Here is a 27,743-nt window from a genome sequence, read left to right on the forward strand (position 1 = left end):
TTCAACAAAATAGTTTTTTAAACTAAACATATATTTTTATTCATAAACCTGTACACTTCACTCTAAATTCTCAACATATATCGTGTCTTTTTTTACCTATCAAACATATACTTATACCATTGTAGAAAGATATTTGATTGAACCACAAATCAACATGCTAGAAAATTTTCATTGAAAAATTTCATAGCTTTTCGAAAAAAAAATCGATTACACTACTCTTCATAGACAAATTTGACAATATATAAGTACACAATGGCCCAGCCGACAATACTGCACTTATCTGAAACCCAATAGTAGTTGGATCATTTTACTTGGTGTTTAACAGCATTGGTAATTTATTAATTTCATCACATATTACTACTTACTATTCTGGTTATTAGTAAAATTACTAACATTTGAGTATTTTTCTAATGTTTCAGGACTTTATTGTACAAGGCCAAATTAAAGTGCTTTTGAGAATATCACAGAATTCCTTCTTTTCTCGTATTTAGCAAATGACAATAATTCAACTTTCTTTTTTGAATACATTTTCAAAGTCCGAAGCTCGTTTGAATCATAGTTTCATTGTCAATACTCAAGTAAAGTCTAGTTTATTTATTTATATTGTTCAGTATAACAGACTTTATCAAAAAATTTAAATTTTAACTATAAAGCTGTTGCTTTCTTCATCATGCGGTTTATGTTCCACTTATACAATTAAACAAAACGTATGTACAAAAACTCACTGGTCCTTTGTTGTTATTATAAACAACTAAGAAATTTCATACAATCGACAAGTATATAAGTTTATAAATACATTAGAGCGCACATTGGGACACTTCGCTCGGTGCTTTTTATTTTTAAATATTTTTCAATCAGCCATAGATATATGCAGACACAATCATAAATAGAAAAAAAGAATTATTGCAGGTTTTTTCAGTGTCATTTAAAGATTCGTATTTGTTACATAAATATACTAAAATATACAGTCATTTTGTGCTAAAGTCAATTGAACTGTCATGGTAGAGGCAGATATTCTAGGAGATTTATCTAAAGTCAAAATATACTTGTTAAAGGTGATTCTTCGTTAATTAATTAACCTGTTAACCGAGCGGGACGTATAAATACGTCAAAAGTAAACAATATCGGGTACGGGTAGGACATATGAATACATCCTCGATATTTATATTGCGCCCTGAAACGGGCGGGACGTATATTTTACTACTACTATAGTAATACGTCATTCATACACGTCTTAGTGGAAAAGGACGCGCCCGTTATATGTTGCGTAATTAGAAAGGGATTTCCCCGGTTAACAGGTTAATACTTTGTGAAGTTCGGTTTCAAAAATCCGACAAAAAAATTCTGTTTTGAAAGATTCTACAAAAATCGGTAGAGTGTCATTAAGTCTGTAGAAAGAAACAATTCAAATTTTCATTATAACATGTGATAAGTAAATCTTTGTATTATAAAACTGTTAAGAATTGAATTGGTGAATACTAAAAAATAAAGATAATATTTCACATTAGCTAAACTTCCAGTTAATTTAAAGTTTGCTTTGTCAATGCTTACTAGCTAAATTATGATTTTCGAGACTAAACTTGATGTAAACATTAACTAGAATCAAGTCTTTTTTGGTCTTAAAATAAAATTAAGATTATGCGCCGTGTTAACTGCATAATAGACATTCGCCGAGTTAGGCAGAACCATTTCTCTGTCGGGCAAAATTTGCGCTAAGGTAAATTGATCGGGATTACCCTCGATACCGAGCTTAAGCATAGCGTTGCGTATAACTTGAGGCGTTCTCTCGTTATTCGACAGCATTATAGATTTGTACAAAACAACGCCTTCAGTCTCGACATTGTCACTCTCCATCGTCACTTTGATTATATAAAAATCCGGAGAGTTTTTGTGCGAGTGACTTGGGCTCGACAGACCAGCAGCAGTAGCAGCTCCGTTTGAGGTTTGTGGTGTATTCAGCCGGCTCTGATTTGCACTGTTGCTACCACCATTACCACCACCAGAACTCAGCGAGATGTCGAGCGAGGGCAAGGAAGACGATGAGGACGAAGAAGACATCTGTGAGGGAGATGTTCGCCTGTCGAGTGAGTTATGCGGCGAGCTACAAGTTTTTCGACACACGTTATCCGACATTATAAAGTTGTCACAAGTCATTAAATAGAAATATGCAACATTACCTAGGCAAAGAATCCAAATCACAGTAGAACTGCGAGCTACTAGAGCTCGAAGTTGAAGCTATCGAATCGTTCTTACGATGACCAGAGTTATGATGATTATTTGAGTGATTATGATGGTGATGGTGTGAATGATTGTGATTGTGCTGGTGTTTCTTCTTGGCAGCCGACCGGTTGTTGATGGTACTGCCAGGTGGCGGAGCTTCGATTTGACAGCTCAGCCTGTAGGCCTCCCGATCGTCTAGAACCAGGATCGAGTGGAACCAGCGCTCGAACAGTGAATCCGGACTGAAGTTATATGCATTAGCGGCACCCTGCAATAAGCGTATTCGAGCGAGCACTTCGAACTCCTTGCGACGCTTGTCGAAGTTGATCAGGCCTTCGGCCACCGTGTCTGGGATGGCTGTATCGATCATCGTTAGGTCCGTTAGGAATGTGCCCAAGTACGGAATAGTGCCGTAGCTGATATTCTGCAAAAGACGAGTTAGTTTTAAAGTTAGTTTTGAACAATGTATGTAGGAAGGTTAGCGAGAGGAAGAGCCTTTACCCCCGCGTGAGTATTCTGTTTCTGAAGTATCTTTTGTAGGTGCCTGTCGCTCCTGCCGGCGGTGTCGGCAAACTTGGCAGTGCCCTCCTTGATGAGCAATTCCCTTTGTGTCCAGGCGTTGTTCTCCTCTGAGAATATCCTCTCGAGCTCACGGAATATCTCGTGCTTCTCCCTGGGCATACACTGCCAGCACTTCTCCAGCCTGTACACCGAGTTGCTCTGCAGGCCCGAAATAATGGCCTTGAGACTACTGAAGTTCTTGAGTATCCTCAGCTCTTGAGCGATGTCGATCCAAGTCTCGATGATGCGAGCACGCTCCTGTGGTTTTGTCCCTTCGTCCAGCAGGAGGACCGTCGAGATGACCCTCAGCGACACGGCGTTGAACTGATTGACCGTCGCGAGAACCGTTGCCGCGTCGTGGCTTCGAGTGCGATCGCTTCGCCTTGACCACACTGCTCCCAAACACTGGTGGGCCACGAGTTTCTTGAACACTTCGGCATCCATGCGCGTCAGCTGCTCGGCGAAGTGGCGATGAGGCACCTCCGGCAAGGCATAGCTAGACCAGTTGTCGTTGAACTCATTTGCGCAGTGCAGACCGTGGCTTTCATTATCGTATATTGCACACGAATTATCTGAAAAAGCCCAGATTTTGCGTAAGTTTACTTTTCTCTATAGCATTTTCTCTTGGACTTGCAGAGTTCCGTAACGATAATATTTTTTTACGGAACTAATTCGCAGAATGATGGTGTGAAGTTGAAAATTGAATTGCAGTTCAAAATACAGAAGGCAGTTTTTGAAATATTAAAACGTTCATACTATTCAGTTGTATTAAAGCTCGTGTATTAAAGCTCGAGGGTAAAGGATGATTAGTGGCGAACGTACCTAATTGATCCTCACGCTGTGAAAACCTATGCAGCCGATGCCTCACCTTGAGCTCGAGTTCGGAGCCAGGCAGTCTGCGATGCGCAAAATCGAGCAGCCTGGTGAGGAGCGGATGACTGGGCGGCGAGCGCCAGTCACCTGGATAGGCGTCGAGCCACACGTGCAGCGCCTGCACAAGGGTTTTGCGATGCTGGGCGTTGGCCGCCTCGTCGAGCGAATCGTACCGCGCGAGAAGCAACTCCAGCACTTCCCGCGGCGTGGTGAACGCGCGATATGTCGCCAGGAACACATTGATGTAGGTGGACTCGAGTTCGCCGTCGTCGTTGGCCAAACTCTCCACCAACTTTTGCACCGTGCCCGCCTTTAAGAAACGCACGCGCACCGTTTCCCATTCTAGGTGCGAGATCTCGTCGTCCGAGTCCTGAAAATACACCCAACAATCGTTAGCTTTCTCGTCTATTCAGCTCCACCAATACAGTCTCTTTGGTACATCGTTTATCAATCCGCAAAAATAAACCATTTCAATCTTGATTTACGCACGCAAATGATTTATCGTTCAACTTTTCTCATGACCAAATTGCGTAAACGCTCAGGGAGCTTTACTTCTATTATTCAGTATCGTGATCGCACGGATATATCTTGCGATTTTCCGTTGAAATTCATGAGCCGAGCTGTGGAAGCCGATCCTGCGCGTGAAAAATTCAGCACGGTTTCAAGTGAATTATCTCGGCCTGCGAGTACATTATTCACACATGCTAATGACTACAGATCACTCTAAGCTTCAAGAGTTTATCAATCGAGCGAATTACAGATGATAGCATCGGTGTCGACAAAGAGCTTTATTAGAAAATTATTAGTCTTATTCGCCCGATCGAGTTGGCCCGATTAACGACTTGCAACCTCTACTCGAATACAAAGTCACTTTGAGAACGAAAATTAAAATATTACACTTATCCACAAACATATAGACTTACCGAAGCAGAAAGACTCCTTGTAGGCCTGTGATAGCGGACTTTTTTGAGGTAAACAGTGTAGACAACGCCGTCACCTTTTTCCTCGCCCCAAAGACGCCACGTGGGCTGAAACATTCAAATTTCTTATAAATATTCGGCAAAAATATATACCTTCATCGAATGAACGATAGTATTGCACTCGACGGTACGTCAGGCATCTACAGCAACGAAAGAAGGTCAAATATAGGTGCTAGTCGTAAACGATGCCTCCGTTTACGTAATAACGTACAGAAGAAAAACAAATAGATTAGCAGGTGTTGTTCGTCGCCAACGAAAATATCTTTCCTCGGTGGTTTTTCGTGAATTGTTCGTATTAAACCGATGCAATGAATTTCGAAACGTACGAGTGTGAGCAGAGGTCAATTTAAAAGCTCCTTATCAATGTCAATCAATTAGTGCATGCATAATTCGCAAAGAGGAGGGCGTATTGGATTTTCGATGGGAACGCTAAGTAGGAGTGCACACGTGCACACGTGCACACGTGCACACGCGTGGAGCCTAGGTCGCGCTCTGAATTATTTCCGCGGGCGGCCGATCCGCGACGTCCGCGCCGCGGCAGCCCCCAAAAAACTACAGAAGAACTACGGCGTCGCGCGTGCTCGTTCCCATTTTTTCGCTTTGTTTGCTCGCCCAGGCGACGCAGCAAGAGGCACACTTTGACGAGAGCGAGAGAAGGAAGCCTCTCTCGTTTTTTCAGCGCCTCGACTGCTCGAGGCTGTGTCGCTGCTGCGCGCTAGGGCTCCAGATTAAACAAGATTGCAGCTCCGCGCGCGCAACGAGGTGAACGCCCGTCGGACGCGCTGCGATGCGCTCACCTGCCGGCGTCGAGAGACAGACTTAAGTCGCTAATACGTCGTTCTTTTATCGCTATTTTATTCGCAAAGCTGAACCATCGCAATTATTATTTTGTCGAAATTTGCACTTCATTGCCGACAACCAGAATGTTGGCTGTGTGGCAGCAGCATTGTCAGCTGTACCAAGCTGAATGGTGTATTATAGTTCCCAGAGAGAAGTCACGGTACACTTTCACTTTTTCAATTACGCGATGGAAAGAACTTGGCGTACAAGCTCGTGTACATGACAACATATCATTTTGGAATTGCATTTTATACCGACGTTGACACGCAAAATTGCATTATTTCTGTGTCGAGTATTGCCTAATTATTCGGCTGGCTAGTAAAGCGCTCGACAAACGCGACAGAGGAAAAAAATTGGAAACTGTCGCTTGACAACGCGCGAAACGCGAACGTACGCGGTTTGCATTACAAATGCGGAAACACGAACATTTACGCCCTCGGGCAAAAGTATCCGAATGCGCGCTGAATTAATTACAGATGAAATCTCGGTACGCATTTCATTGTGACGTTATCTCGTTCTCTAAGCGAGCTTGATGCTGCGGTGACGACCACTGTTAGCGAAGGATGTGCGTGGCTTTGATATTTTTTTCCTTCGTTAAAAAGAAATGCCGTGGAAAAACATTACGTACGTAAGTAAAAAAAAAACACGTTGTTTATTACTCGTAAAATAAACAGAACATAACCGCGCGTAGCGCGCAAGTATCGGTCACGAGATGATTGCATTCGACGCGTATACGTATACAGGTGAAATACCGCAATAACGGTTGTAACCGTTCGAAGCTGCGATCGCGTAGAAAGTGAAAATCCCGCGTGCGTATAGTACACGTAAGTTAAATGAAAAGATACGTAAAGGGCTGCTTTCAGTGAGACACTTGCAGCGGTTTTATCATTGCTCTTGATTGCACGACAAGAAACGTACACGAGATGCGCATCCTGTGGGAGAAGAGCGACATAGCTAGGCGCTCTGCTAATCGCTGGAAAGCGTGTCATTGCCAGCGTGTGGATCGCGAGAGCACGCACACGCGCCGCGCAATTGACTGGCAGCGAGTAAACCATTTTTACGCCATTCGTGACGATTGAAGACGAGACGGCGCCGCCTTCGCTCCCGCACGGGCTCGTCTGCGCCTGTAGACGTATGGACATTCTACCCGAGAAAATGACGGACTAAACGTGGAATCAAACGAAGGATGCAGCTTGCTGCTGATCTCGTTGTGCAAGCGAGCCTTCGCGGCACGCCTCTGCGCTCGGCACTGCTTTGTTGCAATTTTTCTGCGACCATGCGAATGCAACTTTACGTAAATTAATTGGGAGTAGAAGAGTTTATGTTGCGCAGGGGAAAGCTTTGCGCAGAAAACTTCCGGCAGCGTTATTTTCATGGTGATTTATCGGCAGCATGCCTCTTATGATAACCGCTCATGCACGGAAACGACTGAGAGCCGAGTAAATAGGAAAGAGTTTGAAACGAAGCTGCGCTTTCGATGAAAAATGTTTATCGTAAAAATGCCTTGGCTGCTGAAGTGTCGCACAATCCATTTGCTGAAAGACAATCTTCTATTGTACAGTTTGCAGTAGCTGCGGAATCACTGATGATGTTAAAATTATGCATCGGCAAAACGTCACGCGAGCGTTTAGTCATCGCCGCAAAAAAGTTGCCTTGCTTATCTTCCGGACGGTGTGACAAAAAAGTCGACTCTCCGTGAGTCGACAAAAGCAAGGGTATCAGGCGTCATTTTAATAGTTAAAGCAAGCGACGAGGTCGACGCGACGCCTCGTCGCGCCGGTCTCTCCCTAGCGTTTTTTTTTCTTTTCTTCAGGAGCAAGTAGAGAACAAAAGAGCGAGCAATCGAGTGGTCTTGACATGAGCGTGCGTATACATCACAAGGAGGGACCCCCACCAGATGAGTAAGCCTAGCGCACGGCTATTATCAAGTCCTTCGTACGCGACGCACCAGCACACACGAGCTGTTCGCTCGAGTAACTGTGCAGACGGACGCGAGCAAGAAGACTATCAGCGAAAGCGACGCACCGCAGTAATGTCTCCAGCGTATATGTACGGGCTCGTCAGCGCGCGCATACGCGTACTTTTCATCGATGTTTGGTTTGCTCTTCAAATTTGGAGCAAACGTGGCAATGATTACTCATCGTTTCTTTGCTTTGTACCTGCGCCTAATTTTTATTCTTTGTATTTTTATTTTTGTGTATTTGGACTTTGACTTCGCTTTAATATTTCATTTTCACCTGATAATTAGCTCCTGCTCCAGATTTCGTATAACAATTCAATGGATAAATCTAATGAAAAATTCAAGCTTCACGCGTAAATAACCAATTGAACGAAAGAGTTGTGACTTGACAGAAAATGTAAAGTATCACGGGATACCATTCACGTTCAAAAACCCATTCCATTCTATTCGTCTACATATCTAATCAATGTAGATTTGGCCGGCTCACGGTCGTTTATTGATTTTTCTCCGCGACACATTCGAATTGAACGAGTTTGTTTAGGGTCGCACATGGACAAGGAATCCACGTAAAAATATGGTACGTCAAATGAAATTGTCAAGTTTCCTTGGTTTCTCGAGAAAATAGGGGAATCAACCTAGATGCTATAAGTCGCACGATTCCACGAAGTTCCGTTCCCCGACAGAATAATTACACGGCATCGTAGCTTTCGTACAAATGGCTGGACTCTGACTTTGGAGTAAACTAAGTAAAGAAACGCTCTAAAATATATTACTCAATGTTTATAAATAAGTTAATTTTTTTGCTCATTATCCTTTATAGAAATATGCATATTAATCTAGATGACGTATGTATACTCAAACCCGTTAGACCGTTCAAACGAAACATAAACGCGGATGTGAAAACGGCAAATATTCTGAAATTAAGATAACTACATTTTTAATAACCGGAAATGAGAAAAACGTTGAGTCTGGTTTTTAGATTACAATTTTTGAAACGACATTATAAAAGTGATTAGCAGTCAAAATGTGCTCCTTTGAATATTCCCCGAAAGTAAAATTTTATTGAGTTTCATACCTTTAAAAAACTAACGGAAAGTTTTGACGGCAATCGTATTGAAATTTAAAGATAATTGAAGCGAATGAATGGGATTTGGTTTGAAACTCTCTCTCTCTCTCTCTCTCTCTCTCTCTCTCTCTCTCTCTCTCTCTCTCTCTCTCTCTATTAGCTTCATCGTCCGACAAATGTGATTTCACTTTAAATCAATCGTCATTTATTCTTGAAATTCTTTTTGAAAGCAATTATAATCGATGGCTTTCCTGCCAGTGCTTGCGATCGGAACATATGACTTTTACATGAAAGAGCGCATATTGAAAATTACATTTGCTTTTGACGAGCCGGTAATTAAGTTTGCAATGTTTAAAGCACAAAATAGAACTATGTACTAACTTCGTGCCGAAGCCTATTGGCAATCTCTGTCGACAAGCAGTGTTGAAAGAACTTTTCAATTTATGATGAAAAGTATGTCGAGACATTGATAGGTGAACACGCGCTCGCGCGATGTATAATTGGGCGAGAAAACATAGCAACATGCAGCATGACAAAGAATAAATATGGAGAAATCCGGTGCGACACTAATCGCATACCAAGTCGGTTCACGTGTTTGCAGTTGGATTACCTGTTGGACATACCACTGTGTGGTGCAGTGGTTCTTGCGGATGGTGGGTTTGCAGGGTGCGCAAAGCAATAAAGGCGCCAGCTTGTTGACTGGCTTGCAGATGGGGGTCGAGGCGAGCGTCGGTGGCGAGACGGGCCTCAGGCCCTCGTCCCCGAGCGCCGGCCACAGCATCCACCGAGCGGCACTCCGCTCGCCAACCAATCGCACTTACTCTCACCAGTAGCCCATCGCTTTCGTCTGCCACCTAGTTTTTTCAGCAGCGCTCACATTTGTACTCAAAAAAATTTTTTTCTAGTTGCTTATCTCTCACTTTCTCTAAACACGACAACCATGCTCTTTGAAATTTGAAGATTTTCGAGACGATGTGGAGAGAAAAACGCAGTCAACGTGGCATTGAGTAATGCCTCGAAACGTGAAAGTGCTTTCTAGATGTGCCAGGCGCAAAGCATGCCAAACGAATGTAACATACGCTACGTAGCTAATTGGAAGTGACAAGTTTGTTACGCCTGGCAACGCTACTCATTATTACGTGCGTCTTCAATATTAGTTTGTGCGTACATGTCAATAGGCCTATGCTCGTTTCAACAGATCATTCTTTCGTAATCCGTTATAAGTTTTGCGGAACGCTTTGCGTAAGAAGACTAAGAAAATGTAGTTATCTCTATCATTATTACACGCACAAAAGAGACGTTGAGGCAAGGATTATGTATTACACACTGTTACCCGGATAGACGTCTATTTCAACTAAAATCAGACTGCCGCTGGAATCTTGCGATGCTCCGCAAGGTTGCCCATTAGCACATTCCGACACTGGCAAAGTCCCACAGAGTGAACGGCGCTGGCCTTTTTTTTAAATTGATGCAAAATTAGCATGAATATCAGAATTGGCATCTCGCAAGAAAACGTAAATATTTTTCGTAGCGGTGATTCGTCGAAAGATTCTCTATCTTCGTTCGTGAAAAAGCAATTGCGAAAATCGAGAATCACTACAGTCGAAGGATTTATATACGAAAATCCGGGGAAAAGTGAAAAGTTGCTGGTTGAACGATACACGGCAGACAAAGAAGTCGCTGCACCACATATTCCTGCTGTATCTAAATTTAGCGCCCGGCTGTAGAGCGATCGTCGCACGAATCGTCCGCGAGGACTGGAGGCTGAGAAGCTTTTGAGCCACATACACACACTCGTATGAGCCACTTAATTCGCATTCACTTATGTCGCAATTTGACATTTCCTCGTTAATGCTGCTCATTCCGTAGTAAACTGCGTCACTTATCAATGCAGCCACAGCTATATTCGACAACATTTAATGCCCACGCGTTTGTAGTGCACTTCGCGACAATTATCCACATGATTTCTCGATAGTGTTCAACTACTTTCCAGCTTCGATTGAAATTTTTGATAAAATTATATTTTCTTTATGATCGCGAGTACAAGGCAAATGCCGCGAAGCAGCGTGGACGATGCGCAATGAATAATCGATGTATCAATGATATCAGGCTCATTCACCATCTCGCATAACTTGCACTCGCGCTGCCGCGATAGTAGCGTAAGCACCTTGAGTCAATATCACGTTTCCACGCATATTCTTCCATGAATCACAAAGCTGTCGGCTGAAGCGAGTAATCGCGCTCGCGTGTTCATAGCTAGAAAGAGAGAGAGAGAGAGAGTGCGGATGGGCGTCGAGCTCTCGGTAGCGTAGAAATTCCAAGCAGCTTGCGAGAGGTGCGGGTGAACCCATATCGAATGCGAATATTGCCCGCAGTGGGCAGCTCGAACGAAAAGCAAGCAGGCCGGCAGTACGGCCGGAGCGCTGCAATGGCGAACAAGAGAGAAAAACAGCGGAATCGATCGATCGATCGATCGATTTCCTCGAAAGGTCAATACCAGCACGCGCTCGCGACGAGGTCGAAGCGCTTGGTAGTAGTGTGGTGCAAGGTGGCACGTCTGGTATAAGGGCGTGTCTTCGGGCGCGTTGCCTTTATATTCGTCGTCGTGCACTTTAATTTTGGCTCTGATCAAAGGTGAACAAGGCCCCAGAGCCACGGCGACGCTATTACGCGGGCTTTGCCCTGGAGCGCTATATTCTGCTGTTTGGCGCGGCCGAAGGCACCTCGCTGACTGATTGAATTAACGGTGTGCCTGGCAAATGGCCTCTTTGTGAAAGTTGCGCTCGGTTGATTAATAAGCGCTCTGCGATATCTCATGATACTTTGGCGTCCCTATATTCGCGTGGCATTGACTGCTCGGAGTAACCAATTAGAATGAATACCGCTGGTAAAAAGCGACGCGGATGATTAGTTTCGACGAGTGTTCGGCTGGTGCCTTGACGCCAGCGCAATCGATAAGAACCTCGCGGCGATAAGCCGGCCTTCATGGCTTAGCCAGCATTTCCGTATTAATCTTGACTTTAAACTCGCCAAGACGCAAACAGTTTACCATGACTCGCTCACAGTAGCGTCAATGAAAAATCCAATTGGTAAGTTCGGCGAACTGAGTTGCAAACAAGTATTTCTAGGTGCAGCATTTCAATAAATTTGATTGTCGATCTTAATTATTTATACGTTTGACCTAAATTCACTCGAGCAATGAAACTTGCAATACAGCTAACGATCAGCCAAGCTAAACGTAACAATTACTACCTCGTCGTCGAGCTTGCACGAACAGTCGTGAAAAACAATGAGCGCGCTATCGCAAGGAAGGACGTCCCGTTTTTCGGGCCACGAGGACGAGAGAGCGAGGCGGAAGGGATTGCATAAGCCGATAAAAATCAAGCGAGAGAGTTGGATAACCAAGAGCCAGATAAACACCGTCCTTTGTCTGAACCTCATTGTCTTGGTCGCTTTTCCAAGCTGCGCAGATGCGACGACGTACCTATGATTGAACGCGACCCTGGAATTTAAAGCGGCGTCTTTCCCACGACACAGATGTCGTCGATCGTTGTTCTCGCACAGCCTGCAACGATTCTAGCTTGGAGTTGCCGTGGAATGCTAATGCCAGCGAACCCATCACGACTCTCACGACGCGGTACATTAGTTCGAGTTTCGACGAGATTTCCGCAGCGTACATGTAGCGCACGTCTACATATAGTTTGAAGGATTATTACGCGTCCTCGTCTCGCCTGGCTCCTACGCCTCATTCCGAAATTTGGCTAATCCCGTTTTCAATTGCAATCCCTTGGCCCGTGGATTCGAGTTTGCGATTCGAGAACACTTGGACATTTTCATCACGAATTCGCGATGCGGCGAGCTTCGGGTTGTCGACAGTGCGCGGGATACGATTAACGAGCGTCATCAATTTCCCATCCTCGCGGAGAGAGATGAAACCATTCATCGAGTTTTAAAAATATTATCCAATGCCGAGATATCGTACAGTACGCCGAAGTATAATAATCGCGTCCTCTTATCCGTGGCGTCATATCGTGAATCTACGCGCACAGTTATTGAGCGGCCGATTCCGATCTGTCGGATAAAAGAGGCCGCAATTATCAAATACAATTGCACAGATGAAAGCTCGTGGTATTGAACGCTCTTATTGTATACACACGTGAGTAGCACACGCCGACCAATAAAGATCTCTCGGATAAGAATAATAAGGCAGAGATGTATAAGAAAAGAAGCTCGCTGTGCGCGTCCCACATTACGAGAATCGATCGCCGACAGCTGCTCGAGCAACACCATAGAGAAGCGGAGCGCGCGTGCGAGCGACAGATCTGACCGCTGATGATCCGCGATGATGATTCCGCGCTGCTCGCGAGTACGCGCGCGTGCGCCCACGGCGGCGTTCGATCGCGATGACGCGCGTACGACGCGATTACCGCTCTAAGGCGACGCTTTTCCATTCGCCGCGCGGGCTCTGCGTGTGCCTGCGTCCCTGTCGCACGTGCGTCTCGCCTGTCGCCGGGTGTGTAACGCACGTGCACCTTCCTCGTAGGTTCAGGCATCCGCGAAGGAGCCTTTTCGGCGAGATCGCACGAGCGGCCGCGACCAAACAAAAGCGCAGCTTTCACCCAGGTGCGCCGCGCGCGCACAAGGCGCTCGCCAGTCTCGCCGATACTTTTACAGATTCTTTTCAGCCGATTACTCTCCTTCTGCGAACACGACATGCGAACGCGAATTCTTGCAGTGTCGCCGGCTTTATCGAAAAAAAAACTCGGCTCGTTGCTACGTATCTTTGCATGCCGCTCGAGAACTACGTTTTAGGCTTTAGATTGCCGTTCTGACGTTTTTTAAGATTCTGTTTTCGTTTCGTGCCATTGGCTCATGAGCTCTCGGCTATACTCTTGTGGCCTCGCAAACATTCAGTTTTGCATGTGATTTTCGAAATTAATAAACTGGCTAGCAAAAAGCGCAATAAAACTTTACAGCATAATTGGCCGTTGAAACTGAACAACGAACGGACAGTATGCCTACTTATTATTCCCAACTCTCGGCGATTTTTTATACGACTCTGTACGTATCTAATAGTAATACAACCTCGAGAATTGTAAGCGTGAATCATGTAATAGTCAACGGACTTTCCGAGAAACTTGAAAATGCTCTACAAAAAATATCGCTTCTGTGAATAATATGAAAGTCAATGAAGGATAAAAGCTAGACTGAGATTTTTACAGAATGGTTTGCTGCAAAGTTTTGCAACAACATAGAAAACTTTCACAGTAGTTAGCATGAAACATACTTCACAAGGTGAGTTTTTATTTAGCGATAGCTTGATGAAACGGCTGAATGGTCAACGCCGATTACCATTGTAGATGATTCTATACGCGCACAGTCATTCAAGACAAAATCAATCTACTTTTTGAAAGAAACTTGTGGTATAAACGCACGCCTATAAAAAGATAATCCTTGAGCGTTAAAATATTCAGTGACTTTTATCGCTGGCCCGAGTCTTAAAAATTCAAACGACGATGAAAGGGATTGTTGAAATATCGACAAGAAATCTCAACTGACAATCTAGCACGATAACACGTGAGCTTTCTACTTTGCCCGTAAACACTGGGGGGTTCGCGTACTGCAATAAAAGCACATGGTCGTCGGTCTGAGCAGAGACAAAAGGAAAGATAACAGAGTGAAATTCAATTGGAAGTGATTCGCTCACCGCGTATTCGGTTGTTTACATACTGAGTCAGTGTTGAAAATGAAACAACTGGTACGGGCAGCCAGTGGAAATCACTTTATCGCACTCGTCGCGCGAACGGAGGAGAGGTGTCCGGTGCACACACGTCGACGTTCGGGGCACGACTGCACGACTGAGTTCGAAACGGAGTGGCGTCGGCAGTCGCTGGAGAACGCGCCGAGAAGAAGGGGACCCGAAGTGCCGTCGCCGCCGACGCCGCGTAGCAAACTGCCGGCTACTTATACCGTGGTCGGCCGTCTATACTTGCCGCTGGCTCGATATACGCGCGCGCGCCCTGCTTCTCGTGGATGCACGCTCTGTCACCGCAGTGCAGGCACACTCTCGTGCTTGGCGCCGATGTCCACCGCTTCGATCTCAACCTACGCGCGCGTGCCTCTCATATGCCCACTCGCCTTTTATTTATTTCCAAAGGTTGCGCGCGTGAATCGTCGCTCATACATTATCCCGCGTGGCGCCCCGGACGCGCACAGAGATTAATGCCACTTGTAATTGAACTTTCTAACGGATCGGCTCGCTGCTCGCAGTTTATTGTTTGCGCAGGCCCTACTGTGCCTCCGCTACGGGCTTCTATTGCTTTTGTAGGCCCGCCAAGCATTCGCAGCCATTCAAAGTAGAACAATTTATTGCGCGGTTTTTTGTAAATTATATTCGCAGCGGCTTTTTTTATCAACCATATTTCTTTGAGAAAACGACGAAGCTTGTCACCGGATGATTTCATGAAGCTACACGGGAATACAGGAAAAAGCGATTGTCACAAGTGTACTAAAGCCCAGTAATTGTCGATTACGCGGCGAGAAAACGAGATAGATTAAATTCTTTCCTACGTACCCAAATTATCGGCAAATGACGAGCAAGTAATATGTTGAATTAAAAAAAAATAAAAAAACAAACAAGCATTCTGAAATTGTTTGTCTGCGCCAGTTAAGGAAAAGGGAAAAATCGGCTGCAAGAAATCCAATCACGTGTTGGCATCAATGGCAGCAGTAATAGACATGGAGTTGAGATAAAGATGAGCAATCGAAGAGTCCATTGTGAAGAAAACTGAAGGTAAAGAGATCAGCTGTCGGATGAAAGTCGACACGTGCGCGCTAACTGACAGCGCGCGCGCGGACACAACTCGAATGGTAAGCTTGGCAAGCTGCTGACTTTGCCGGTAAGCCAGTTGCTGTATTCACACTCGCACGGGACTCACGGGAGCGGTGCGCTTCGCGATTGTGTGGCCGCGATGTTTGACTTGCTACGCCACTTCGCTCGCGCGCAGAACTAAAAAATCTCACAGTCGATAAATATTATTCCGCCACCGGCGGCCGGGCTGAGTCGAGCGCTACTGTCGCTCAAAATCTTAAGTCGCAACTCCATTAAATTGCCTTCTCTTCCTCTAGTTTTACATCATTAATATTATTAATTGTACGATCGTCGCATCTCATTACTTCGCATCGGCACTAATTGGTATCTCCATACTTATTATTCCAATAAACTTATCAACTACGTAATACAATAATATTTTTTTTTTAATTGCTTTTAACTTTTTGCATGTTCATGGATCTAAACATTCTGAAAAATGAATGCTGATTTTGATTATAATTAATATTCAGCACGTTTGTTTAACTATATAAGGAATCACTTTAGGGAATCATTGTTAAACTCGCAGTTCTCTTTACAAAAGTATACTATTCTAAAAAATTTTAGAAATAATACCTGGCTCAACGATCGAATAAATGGAATTTTTTACAGTTGCTAAATCAATTAGGACTATAATCAATAATACTTGTACCTATCTAATATTATAATATTTTGATATAAATACAGGAGAAAAGTAATAAACACAATATATTAATTAAAACGTACTATAAAAGTGTATAGGAGTTGAATTTAAATGATAAATATGAAAATAATAGATACTGCTGACTTCAAATAATAAATTGCAGTAGTCATCTAATTATTAATATAGATAACGAAATTTACATAAACGTAATACAATCTATATGGCATCGTAGCTCCTAATTTTGTGTCGTCGCTTTCGATTTTGACCGATAGGAACGTTCAGTCTAACTTTTCCAATGTCCTACTCGTTGCTAATAATTTCTAAATTTCAAATAGCACTTTTAGTTGAGGAATCAGTAAGTATTTTTTAAACATACATGTTCAGTTTACCAATGCAACTGTTGATTGATAGCTTCTGAATTACAGTTGCTCATTGATTCTAAATTTATACACCTAGCGTGTTAATTTTATGTCGTATTAAATGGATCGCTATTTGCTCTTAATAGTACGGTAGCAGAATGTACTAGCGGTCGGGATTATCGCTCATTCATAAATTCAATAAATGAATCGGCCAAAGCAAAAAACCACACGAGTAAACGATCGCGTAGATAAATAATGACAAGGTGCGCGCGCGCGGTCAACGAAGCGAAAGGTAAGACTTGAAACTTGAGTAAGATGAGCAACTTTATCGTGCGTCAGTATGCAAAAGCGCGCGTCCAAGAGAGAGAGAGAGAGAGAGAGAGATAGAGAGGAAAAAAGAAGATAAGACACGCGCACTTGCAAATATGTCAAGATTGCGCGTCGATATAATACATCGATGCACCTGTCGCGTGAGCAGACTCTCGAGCCGCGCTTGAGTCGAATCGACAAGTTTTGCACTTTGGTCACGCTTTCTAGAGCTGAACGGATCCGGAAAAAGCGGACTCTCGTGTACGTACAAGCGTCTTTCTTTCTGTGGCATGCGCGTGCGTTGCCTTACTTTTGTCGCGCGACTTCCTTGGCTTCCTGCAACACGGCAGCAACCTGCAGCAACAGCAACGCTGATACGATACGTCCGTTATCCGACTCCGAAATCTTTTCGACATCGCGACGTTTTTTGCTAGCACACGCGCGCAATAACACCGTCGTCGTTACAGACTTCAGCCGTTGACTTTGTTTTTTTTTATTTATTTTTTTTTTCTCGGTCCGTTGAGCAATGGTTTGTTTTGTGCCGTGCGAGAGTGACGCAAGCTTACTGCACAGAGAAAAGTCCTTGCGCGAAGACGGCCAAACAATCGGCCGTTCGAAATTTAGGTTGACTTGTCTCTTGTTCACTGTGCATGTGCGCAAACTAATCAATTTGTCCGCCACATAGGTGACTGAGTTCGATTTACCATCGCTGTTAATGCTCGGTATAATCGATCAGAGCTCCAAGCTGTCCTGAAACCAGTTTTTTTTTTCGCGCTCGTTAACGGCGATCGATTTACTGCGTTATTTCGGTCACACAATCACTCATCGTGGAGTTGTATATACGCGATAAAAGAGAGAAACTAAATCGAAACCCTTGCACCATTGAATCTATCCTATAAATATTTTATCTTGCGACCAACGGCAACAGCTTAGAAAAGCGTGCATAACGAGTAGGGTATCCACGGTGACAGCCGCGCGTCTGGGAAAAAATCTGTCATCGAGCCAAAGATGCAAGTAAGACGACAGTCTCAAGTATAGAAGTCTAGCGAGGCTTGCAACTTTTATCGACGTAACAACACTTGACAGTTGTGGCAAATGGATCGTCGAGGGAGTCGAAGGAAGAAAAAGCACGCCAAGAGTATAGCAGCGCGAAAATGCCTATACGTACTCGACTCTGAACGATAAGGCGCTGCTCTATCCGCGCGCACCGACACATGCACGTCTACGTCGGGACTTACGCTGTTGCTGCTGCTACTGACGTCGTGCGCGATGACGCTCTTGCGCCATCGCGTTGACGCGGTGCTGATGTCACGCTATTAAAGCCGACCAACGATAACGCGAGGAACTTCGCTCTGGATGGTCAATAAAAGTCGTGGGTGATCTTTCGGTCAGCCTCTGTAAGTGCACGTTAAGCGTAAAACTTTATTAAATGTCGATGGATTGAAATATATGGGCTATCAACCACGCGGATTGCACCTACGTTGACACTCGAATAGAATTAGGGAATGCATCAAGAGTTTTTTCGATAAATAAGCAAAAAACCATGTGCACATTTTCGTGACTGTATATGCGCTTTTTTCTACTCGATATTACAGCTACATTCTTTTCCTCTATTTACAATTAGTAGTTTTACATAATTATTTTTTCATGTAGTCATTTTAAATGATAATTTCATATTTATAAAAGATGTCACGGATAACAGCATGTCTGACAGTATCGTTTACTATTACTACTCGAAACTATAATGCTGCTTGGTTTATATAAAAGAACGTTGGCGCTCTACAATAATTTGTTCAAATAAAAAAATTCACGATGATTTGTCAGAGATTTTCGAAAGTAAGCATTTCTTTGCATTTTGAAAGGCATGTACAGTATGTAAGAAATATAACATTAAGGCACAACATCTATTTATCATTCATTATTCCGAAAATAACTTGTTTCTTGAGCATGGACATTCGTCGCTCAATCACTCAACGTACAGATATACAGGTGTAGTCTGGGCCTTTGGGAGTTAAAGGACTCGGCAATCTTTCGAAAAAAAATTCCAACTTATTCGAGTGCAATTGGAATGGGGAGGGGGTTCGAGTAACGTACAGACTGAACCCGACACGTGGGTGGAACGCGAGGGAAGAGAAATTCGAAAATAATCGGTGGAAATCCGGCAAATAAACGAGAGGGCGCCGGCGCCACATCGGTAGGAGTAACATCCGCGCAGTTCGTTATCTATCGATTTTGCGTCACAAATGCGAGCGCCAGCTACGGATAGTTACGACGCTCCTCTATTAGTTAGATTGGACAGCAGATATTTCTGGCTAAACGATATTTTCAGCGACTACTCATTGATCTAGCTGTCATTAGAGTCCGGCACACCCTTCGATTAAAGAATATCGGAAATTCATTTTCTATGACTCACAAGGGAACATTTCCAACCCTTGGCGTCTGATTTCGATGTAATTCGGATACGTTATAGCTTATTGAAAAATTAAAGACACGCGTTTTCTTTTTATCGGCGGCAACAGCTTTCTAAGGGGTAAAAGTCACCCTCGATAATCTCCCCTCATAGCACTTTTCTATATCAATATTTTTGGTTTCAATTAATATTTATCAATAAAATAAATTGAAAAAAATTTGCTTAGAAAAAAGCAACTAACTTTCATTTTATTATTTTTTTATTTTCTAATATTTATTATTTATTTTAATTTAATATTTTATTATTTAATATTATTTTATATTTTATATTATTTTATAATTATTTAATATTATTTATAGGCATAGAGTTAGGAACGTTCGCTTGTCGGCAATATTTTGCTGGCTTTTCATTGTACTGGATTGAAGCTAGTTCGGTAGCTATAATGAAATCTTGTACAAGTATGGTAAGAACAAATCATGCTATTTTTATATGAAAATATTGGAGGTCTAATGAACCACTTGACGTTCAGTCGCAGAGGTACCATCTTAATTAATGGAAAGGGAAAGGAATCAAGAAATGATTAGATCTGTTTTAAAGGACGCCGTTGAATATAAAAAAAAACTTTCTCTACTTTCATGTGAGAATGAAACTTGATGCAGTCCCAGCAACGGAAACTAACCTACTTTTGCCACCATTATTGAAATATTAAACATTGCTTTATATACCGAAATTTGTATTTAAGTGTGCGTAGAGGAGGGGGGTACAGAGGTTTCTCATGCGTTGACTTAGTTAAAAATTGTTTATTAGTATTAAAAAATGAAAGACAGTTTGCAAAATAATGATAGATTACGTGCGAATAGACTAACGTGTCGTTCGCAATAAGTGTTTAAAATTGTTGCAGGTTCGTTGGAAACGTCGAAAGCGCATGAATTCGAATAAGGCAGTTTCGTAAGCTGGATATCGAAAATAACTAAAGTGCGAGAGAAAAATTTTAATAACAACATGCAAAACGTCGAGCAAGGTTAGCAATGGTGCACAGAACTAGAGCAAACGCAAGCAGCATTGCGATTACGCTTATGCAACGATGGCAATGAAGGTCGAAACGAGCTACATTTGATTCAACCTTGCGCCAACAATTATTTTTTTTGTCCGCGAGCGTTGCCCGCGTGTTCGCGACGAATATATTCTATCCCGATACCCACACTCGTGCACGATACTCCGGGGTCCTTGGAAACGACCGCTGAGAGATTCACGTAGGAGTTTGGACGCCGCGCGCGCATGTGACTCACTGTACGTAGGCTCGTGAAACGCGCAGGCGCCGTCAGTCACGTTTTCACGGAATTGCGAGTCTGAAAAGATCTATTGTCACAAGTATAAGTTATCAAACAGGCAAAGCTTCTTTTTGTTCTTTCACTCATAAATGCGACTATTATATTGCCCTCGAGAAAGAACGTATGAGAAAGGAACTGACGTCTCTGTCGAACGGAAGCTTGATTGACTCTGTGCGTTATTGTCATGGACGACACGTAATTAAATAAACAAGCGTGGCAATGAAACCACTTGAGCTTTCGTATGAGTAAAGAATAACAAATAATACAATTACGGCTCGATGCGGACAATACCGAAGTCCTTGCAGTACAGAGTTGCACCCAGAAGTCTGTGCAGAATCAGAAGTCCAGAGGAATATGCAAAGACAGTGATGTGGAATGATCTAAAATAACAATTGTAACATTAGCATCGAGAATATTTTGACGTCCATGCGCGTTACACTATTTTTCCGTGTTATTCCAGTTAAAACTATATCGATCAGGAACGTGTCGGAAAACCTTTGGACGTAGTAGTAGATCGTGGAAAAACATATCCACAACAAGCGGACAATTGGCTCAACTGCTATAATTTTTTGCATTCGAATCTCAAGGCTTTTTATTTCCAACTCGCGCTGATGGCTAAAATGCAGCATCTATCAGCGATGAAATCATCATTGTCGGATAAAACCAATTCGAGTAAAAAGAAAAACTATAATTGGCTTCTTGATATGTAGATCGAATCGCAGTGTACGAAAATGTTCACAGCGAAACAATGAGACGGGATACACGTCATCCATGAAAAAAATGAGTCGATGAGGTAATCCCAATGAATGACGAGGAAGATGCAGAGTAGCAGCGCCGAATTCTGCAACATTCGAGGCTGTGTAGTCTCGGGAAAGAGACTGCATCGTGCTGCTGTATCGCCTAGATATCTAGAACGATTGCGTCGTCGTTAGCGCGTAACGAGACAAACACAAAAATGGATAACATACAACGAGGCAGTTGGGTGCTGCGATTGTAACGATCGAAACGAGAGAGAGAGAGAGAGACAACAGCGCGCGTGCGGGCGAGATTTTTAATCCGCGATCGCGGAAAAAACGCAATGAGATGTACCGTTGCGTGCCGAGCTTTTGAGTTATCTCACAAGCAACGCCCCATGCCAGGGCTCCCACGCAGCGAGAAAGAAAGGTTTTTCCGCGCGAGACTGCTGCATTAAGTGTATCGTGTGCGCTCCCCCGGCGTTTGCATTATTTTTTCTTTCACCGCTACGCGACGAGGATCGCACGCTCTTCGTCCTTCGTCGCGGCGAGAGCAATTATCGACTCGAAAGTACACACTGCGCAACGTGCGAATTCGCTCATTACGCGCGGCTAATACTGTTAGCTCACAATGGAATATAGTCGCGCACGCGACTGCGTCGACGTTCTCTTCTTTCTTGCGGCGGTGTGCACAGACTTTCTCGTTTTGATCAATCGGCACTTTTCACTTTTCATTCTTTCTGCCGTTGCGTCATCCAATCATGCGGGATATTGTTTTTCTCGCGGGATTCATTGATTATCGTCTGGGAAAAAAGGTCGGACAGTTTTAACCCGAGGCGTAAACGTCACGCGTTAATTGTTTATTAAAAGCGGCTCCAGAGTGAACAGAGTTAATTGCAATTTTTACACCGCGATGTAATTTAAGATTGCATTTTAATGATAACGAGGATCACGGACAACGTGAATTATGGAATTTCTTTTTATTCGGAGCTACTCTGCATTTTCATCATTTCCGCTTTTTACATAAAACTATGACTAATGAGGCTTACCTTTGTAATGATGAGATAGATGGTAATGCCGAGAACTCAATTCGCATGAGTATAAGCATTTCCTATAATTTTTATAAATATTTTATCAAGTGCACTCGAAGAAAACAAGAAGAATTCTCAACTAAAAGTCATCTTACAAAATTCTATCATTTACGAGTTTCAGAGCCTGTTTTGCAATAGAATGAAAAGGACGTGAGCAGTAACTCGATTTACAGTTTATGTAAGGGAAATTGACAGAATTGCAGTGGAAGCAAGAAAAACAAGTCGTAGCAGTTTTGAAGCTGAACGAGATAAAAAGAGACAAAAGACTAATAAGAGCTATTTGTATTCGCAAGTTGACGGTTGCCCGCGCGGAAAAACTGCGAGAATGGACTGTAAGCTAACAGTTTTCTCCGCGCATTCATAGCAGAGCCGAGTCTGCATTCTTAGGGCGCTTTTTTGTCTCGATGAACAGCTCGGCATGATATGAGCGGCTATTTGCGCAAAGGTCTTTCATTTTGCCGCAGCCTAAACAGATTGCAAAACCCACGGGCGATGACAATGGAACTGGAAAAAAACTGGGCGGGGCGCCTCTGCTCACCGAGTACGTACCTGAAGGGGGGGGGGGGGGAGAAGGCAGCCTTAACGTGTCTCTGACCCGATTCGCAAACGCTTTGACCTCGATCGAGAGACGCACAAAAAAAGTACCAAGCAATAGCCGCGGGCGATTTATGTTCGCCCGTGTCGGCACGCACTCATTGTGCACGGATCACGTGCATTTTCGACGATCGAAACTATCTGTGTGTTTTTATAGACGACATTGCTTAGTGCGATTAACGCTACTCCGGTTTATTTTATTATTCATCACGATAAGAAAAAGAATAATAAACGCGTTGCGGCTGAACGATCAAGTTAACTGTCTACTCGTTATAAAAGCAAAAACAAACGGAAGAAAGCTGCTACGGAATAATGTATTGACTGTTGAACAATGCTTTCAAGCCGCCGAAATTCAATGGGAACAGCAGAGCTGTTGACTTTCACAAACTGCTTGCGATATTTGTTTGTCGGTTCGAACGGAGAAACAGAAGCATCAGCAAGGCTTTTCTTTTTTGCAATAACACAAACTCAACATATACGTTGTAGCAATACTCTCGTTCAGCTCGGCGATCGTATACAAAAGCATCGCGCGTCAAACATTCCGATCAACGCGCAGCTCGGCATCGAAATTAATTTCCAATGTAATCGGCTCGAATTCCTCTCTCTCTCTCTCTCTCTCTCGCTCTCTATCTATCTGGCCTATGCGCGACATGTTTGCGGGCACATCTGAAAAGAATTTGCACGCGGAAATTCCGTGGAACGATGAGTTCACGTGGACCGGTGTTTCGCACTGAGAAGACGTGTTTTCCCAGAGTTCGTTTCCCTTACGTTTGTCGTACTACGGTCTAACGGTAAGCCGAGCGCAACGCGTCCGATCGTTTGTTATGAATGACTGGTATGCCATGCTTTTTTCCTCTGCTTCACCATCAAGCTTATTTTCTTATTATTTTTTCTAACATGTGGTACTCATTAGAAATCGCCCGATACCGTTAAAGTCGACCGCGCTCCGGCTGATTTGGAACATTAGCTTCGATGGAGTTGGCAGACTTGCAAGTTCGTATTGTTCAGTTGGAACTGATAATCGGATATCGCACGCGCCACACACGGTCATGCTATACAAAGCTGACATTGATGATAAAGAAAACATTAGACAGTTACAAGGAACATTAAGTTATTTTAGAATACTTTCCAATGAAAAAACGATAATTCGCGTAGTTTTGTCACTTCCGCCATTTCCGCACGCGGCCGGTACGGTTTTTCGACACCGTTCAAACGTAAAAGCCTTCATTTTGAAATTCCAAGATCGAGTTCCCACGCGCGAGATGGATCGCACATAATTAGCTTCAATTGACCGTGGAAAAGATAAAAAACACACGATATTTTCTGGGCGATATACTTACGACTGCGTAGGAAGCAGCCGTGTAAAGTCCTTCAGTCCTGCGCGCACGAATCTCAACCAGGGTTGTGCAGAGTAAACGGAAGGATGTCACGCTTCTAATGTGACAAAAAGCTTTGGCTTCTTTGCAGCGACGACGAGATGAGCGCGAAGAAATTTTTCTCGCTACACGCAGCAGCGCGGTAGCGAAGCATTCAGCCCGGTTGGCCCCGCACGCGTCTCAGAGCGAAAAAAAAGGTGAATAAAACTCGCAGAAAGCCTCAATGTTAATTGAGTAGGAATCGCGGATCGCGTAGGAGGATGCGGGATGTAAAAAGCGAGCCGGTGCACGGCACATGCAGTCATGAAATTGCGTGGTGATTTCATCCGGCCACTCGACAGCGCGGCTTTTTTTTCTTTTTTTTTTCTTTCCGTTTCATTTTCACCTAATGATATGCGCGTGTGTGACTGCGAATGACATATTCCTGCTTGGTTATGGAAATTGACGTCGCGTTTACATTCGGAAGATTCATTGGCTCATTGGCATGCCGAGCAAGTATTTAATTGGCAAATAAGCCTGGGGAAAAGTCGACGAACGTTGGAAAAAAAAATGAAGGCACATTGAGTAATGGTTGCCGCAACAACGACACAAGCGGAGCGTCCGTAGAGTGAAAATGTTATATGTATGGCCTTGCGGAGAAAGTGAAAAATTTAGGTCAAAGTTGACATAATAAGACGGGCGGTACCGCATACCTTACCATATATACCGGATATATTTAACTTAACATACAAACATATGTAGAATGCACATTATTTAATCCTCTTTCGCCGCATGTAAGGTACACTTTTCATGTATCACGAGCTCCCCCGCCTCGTAAATTCAAAGTATAGGTTTCTTGAAATAACAGATTTCGTAGATTTTTTTTGCAAGTTAAATAGTGGTGTGTATTTCACGGAGGCTTCCCAACAACGAGTACCTGCTCTTACACAACCACGCTTTTTCGAACATCCTGCTCTTAATGAAAGTTTTATTTGTGCTGGAATTGAAATGTTTCGAGCAAAGATGCCATTCCATAAAAGGTATAATCTAATTAATCGTTGCACTTTCGAAGCCTTGGCACAGAGAATGATAATTAGCAACAATGCCCTGCCCGCTGGAATAATAAAAGTACAAATGAATAGGCGAAAGTTGACAACATCCGGCACTGTCAATGAGAAAAGAAAGGCGGCTCTGTTATAACAAACATAGCTTTTTGTTCCAAAGCACAGTGGCAAACCGATCGAAGAGTACATAGATGACGCCACGAAAATTACTTTCCGTTTGTGCTTTGTACTTAGCATTCGATGACCGGCACTAACTGCACGTGTAAAGTTTGGCGGTGTATAATGGGAATGATCAATTGCACTGGGTAGAAAGTGAGCGTTGCGGAGAAATTTTCGCCTGGCAATCAAGGCTAAGCTATTCGTGTAAAAAAGCTGCAAAGTATGATTTTGTTGCATGATCGCACGCAAGTACACTGCACCAGCAGTTCGACTGAAATCCTTCCACCGTGGGTTCTTGGAAAAGACATTCGTTTGCATTTCAAAAAAGATACTTTGGTGCGAAACGATAACAAATCTTTCGTCACGTCGACGCTGATAAATTAGCTGCTTCATTTCGTTTTCAATGATCTGCCGTAAGCCTCTTTTACGAGTGAGCGACACTTGTCCGGCTCTTCCAGCATGCGTACAGAGAAAACGGGAAATTGTTCGAGCTACCTCACGTGTGTATAATTCAATTTACGAAAGCATACAAGCAACATGACTTATCATTTTTTCAACATTTTACGTCTTGCTTTTAAGCACTGGGCGTAAAACAGCTTCGCTCGAGACTTGACTGCAATTGAAGGCCGGGAGCAGCCACTTTGAGCTATAATTCTTAGATTAACTCGAAGATGATTTTCGCGTCGATACAAATCCACTATGAGACGAGGGTAATTTGGATTGGGTTTGAAGTCAATATGCCCGCGATACGTGTCTAGCGCCTATCAATAAAGAGCTGCGGCCGACGACAGGACAATGCAGCAATCAGTTTAAGAAAACGACAACAGACCGATTGCGCCATCGAGCGAATGCGATTTAAAGATTTGACTACTGCGGTAAGTGGAGCTCGCGCGATCGGCCAAGGTTATATAAATCAAGCATTACTCGTCGCATCACCGCAGAAGCAGCGTGCACATATAACAACAATAAAAAAATATCCATAAAGGTTGCCCAAGACTTTCGAAAGTTGTACACACGCCGCGCTCTCCCTCCGCTTCGCTGTACACATACCGCGGCGTTCCTGCGCGAAAGAGAACACGCCAACACTCGATCCTGCAGCAACGGCAGCAGACAGGCACTGTATAACTACATCTTTAGGAACTTTCAGCACGTATAAGTTATAGGCACGCACCGTAAGGGAGAGAAGCAGAGGAAGAAGCAGAGGAAGAAGACGAAAAAGAAGAAGAAAAAGCAGAAGAAGAAGAAGGGAGCAGTCGAAAGAAGAGCAAAAGAGAGCGGAGCTACATTTATGGCAGAGAAAGGCTAATTACCAAGGATTCGTCCCCATTGTCAGCGCTCATAGCCCAGAGGATGACGGGAGTTGCTGCTCGTCGTCGTCGTCGTCGTCTGTGTTCTTCTACGTGCTGCTGCTTGCCGCCGTGTCCTGGCCCAAGTCATATTATTGACGGCCGCAGTCAAGTCGCATTCACGATTGCAACCACTCCGATCAGCAGCTTCTCACTTTCGGTCGAGCAACAGCATCTCTCTGTCGGTCGCAGGCTGCATGCTCAACACCTGTCGTGCGCGCCCAGGCATCCCAGCAGCAGCAGGACAGCTATCGCACGTTGCTGGCCAGACACGCGCACTCACGTTCACTGCTCATACCACCTGCGTCTGTCTACAGGCTCGTATTCGCAGACTCGGTCCTCCTCTCGTGTGCTAGAGGTTAGAAAGGTGTGTTTACCTGGCGACACGCACTCGCCAGATGTACCTGGGCCACAACTCTGTTGTTCGCTGTTTCTAGACTCATGGAATCGTAGACCAACGACTTCTTGCAAACGCGGTTTCTGTGTTCTACGCCAGACTCGCGGAGAAGACGACGTGATTGCCTGACTACGCTCGGTGCGAGCGACGACTGAAAACTTCACGTTCACAGGCTTACCTTCCTCCTCGCACGCTCGACGCCAGTCTCTCTCTCTCTCTCTCTCTCTCTCTCTCACTCACTCACTCTTCGCTCTTTCTCTTTCTCGCGCGCTCCTTCTACTACTCCGCTCTCGCGGTTTGACTGTCAGAAGTGTACGCTGCCTGCACACAGGTTGTACACACAAGCACCTTGGCTGCTTCTATATTGCTCCTTTCCGCTGCCTTACAGTATCACTCCGAAATCACACTTCCATATGGTATAATCATTGATTTGAGTACGAATCACTTATCCAACTACTATGCAAGCTTTAATACCATACAATTTGGCTGAAATTGTTTTAATAACTAAGCATACACATAGTTCGCAATATTTAACTTGTAGAAGCAGCCTTATGGAGCGTTTATACAGGCCGCTTTCCAGTCA

General features: G+C 43.9%; 1 protein-coding gene across 3 annotated transcripts; it reads right to left on the bottom strand.

The window, feature by feature from the left end:
• LOC131665239 (ral guanine nucleotide dissociation stimulator) lies at positions 1-27,743 on the bottom strand. Of its 3 annotated transcripts, none has more exons than XM_058936993.1 (7): positions 26,728-27,743; positions 9,111-9,354; positions 4,578-4,682; positions 3,604-4,024; positions 2,722-3,353; positions 2,178-2,644; positions 1-2,101 (listed from the first exon to the last, which is right to left on the bottom strand). In XM_058936993.1, exons 2-7 carry the CDS (start codon positions 9,279-9,281, stop codon positions 1,603-1,605), a joined length of 2,295 nt encoding a protein of 764 aa, XP_058792976.1. In that variant the 5' UTR covers positions 9,282-9,354; positions 26,728-27,743; the 3' UTR covers positions 1-1,602. The 3 variants fall into 3 exon arrangements, with proteins under 3 accessions (XP_058792976.1, XP_058792975.1, XP_058792977.1); XM_058936992.1 differs by lacking the exon at positions 26,728-27,743 and adding an exon at positions 14,208-14,439; XM_058936994.1 differs by lacking the exon at positions 9,111-9,354 and having other exon boundaries at positions 26,728-27,742.

The sequence above is a fragment of the Phymastichus coffea genome, unplaced genomic scaffold (assembly GCF_024137745.1).
Source record: "Phymastichus coffea isolate CEN01 unplaced genomic scaffold, Cenicafe_Pcof_1.1 PCOF00048, whole genome shotgun sequence".
In the NCBI taxonomy this organism is placed as follows: Eukaryota; Metazoa; Arthropoda; class Insecta; order Hymenoptera; family Eulophidae; genus Phymastichus; species Phymastichus coffea.

Bases quoted from the DNA above. Each gene is read 5' to 3' on its own strand.
- LOC131665239 (XM_058936993.1), bottom strand. From the start codon at position 9,281: ATGCTGTGGCCGGCGCTCGGGGACGAGGGCCTGAGGCCCGTCTCGCCA. The intron at 4,025-4,577 runs GTAAGTCTATAT...GTGTATTTTCAG, and splicing joins CAAGGAGTCTTTCTGCTTCG to GACTCGGACGACGAGATCTC. The intron at 2,102-2,177 runs GTAATGTTGCAT...AAAAACTTGTAG, and splicing joins GATTTGGATTCTTTGCCTAG to CTCGCCGCATAACTCACTCG.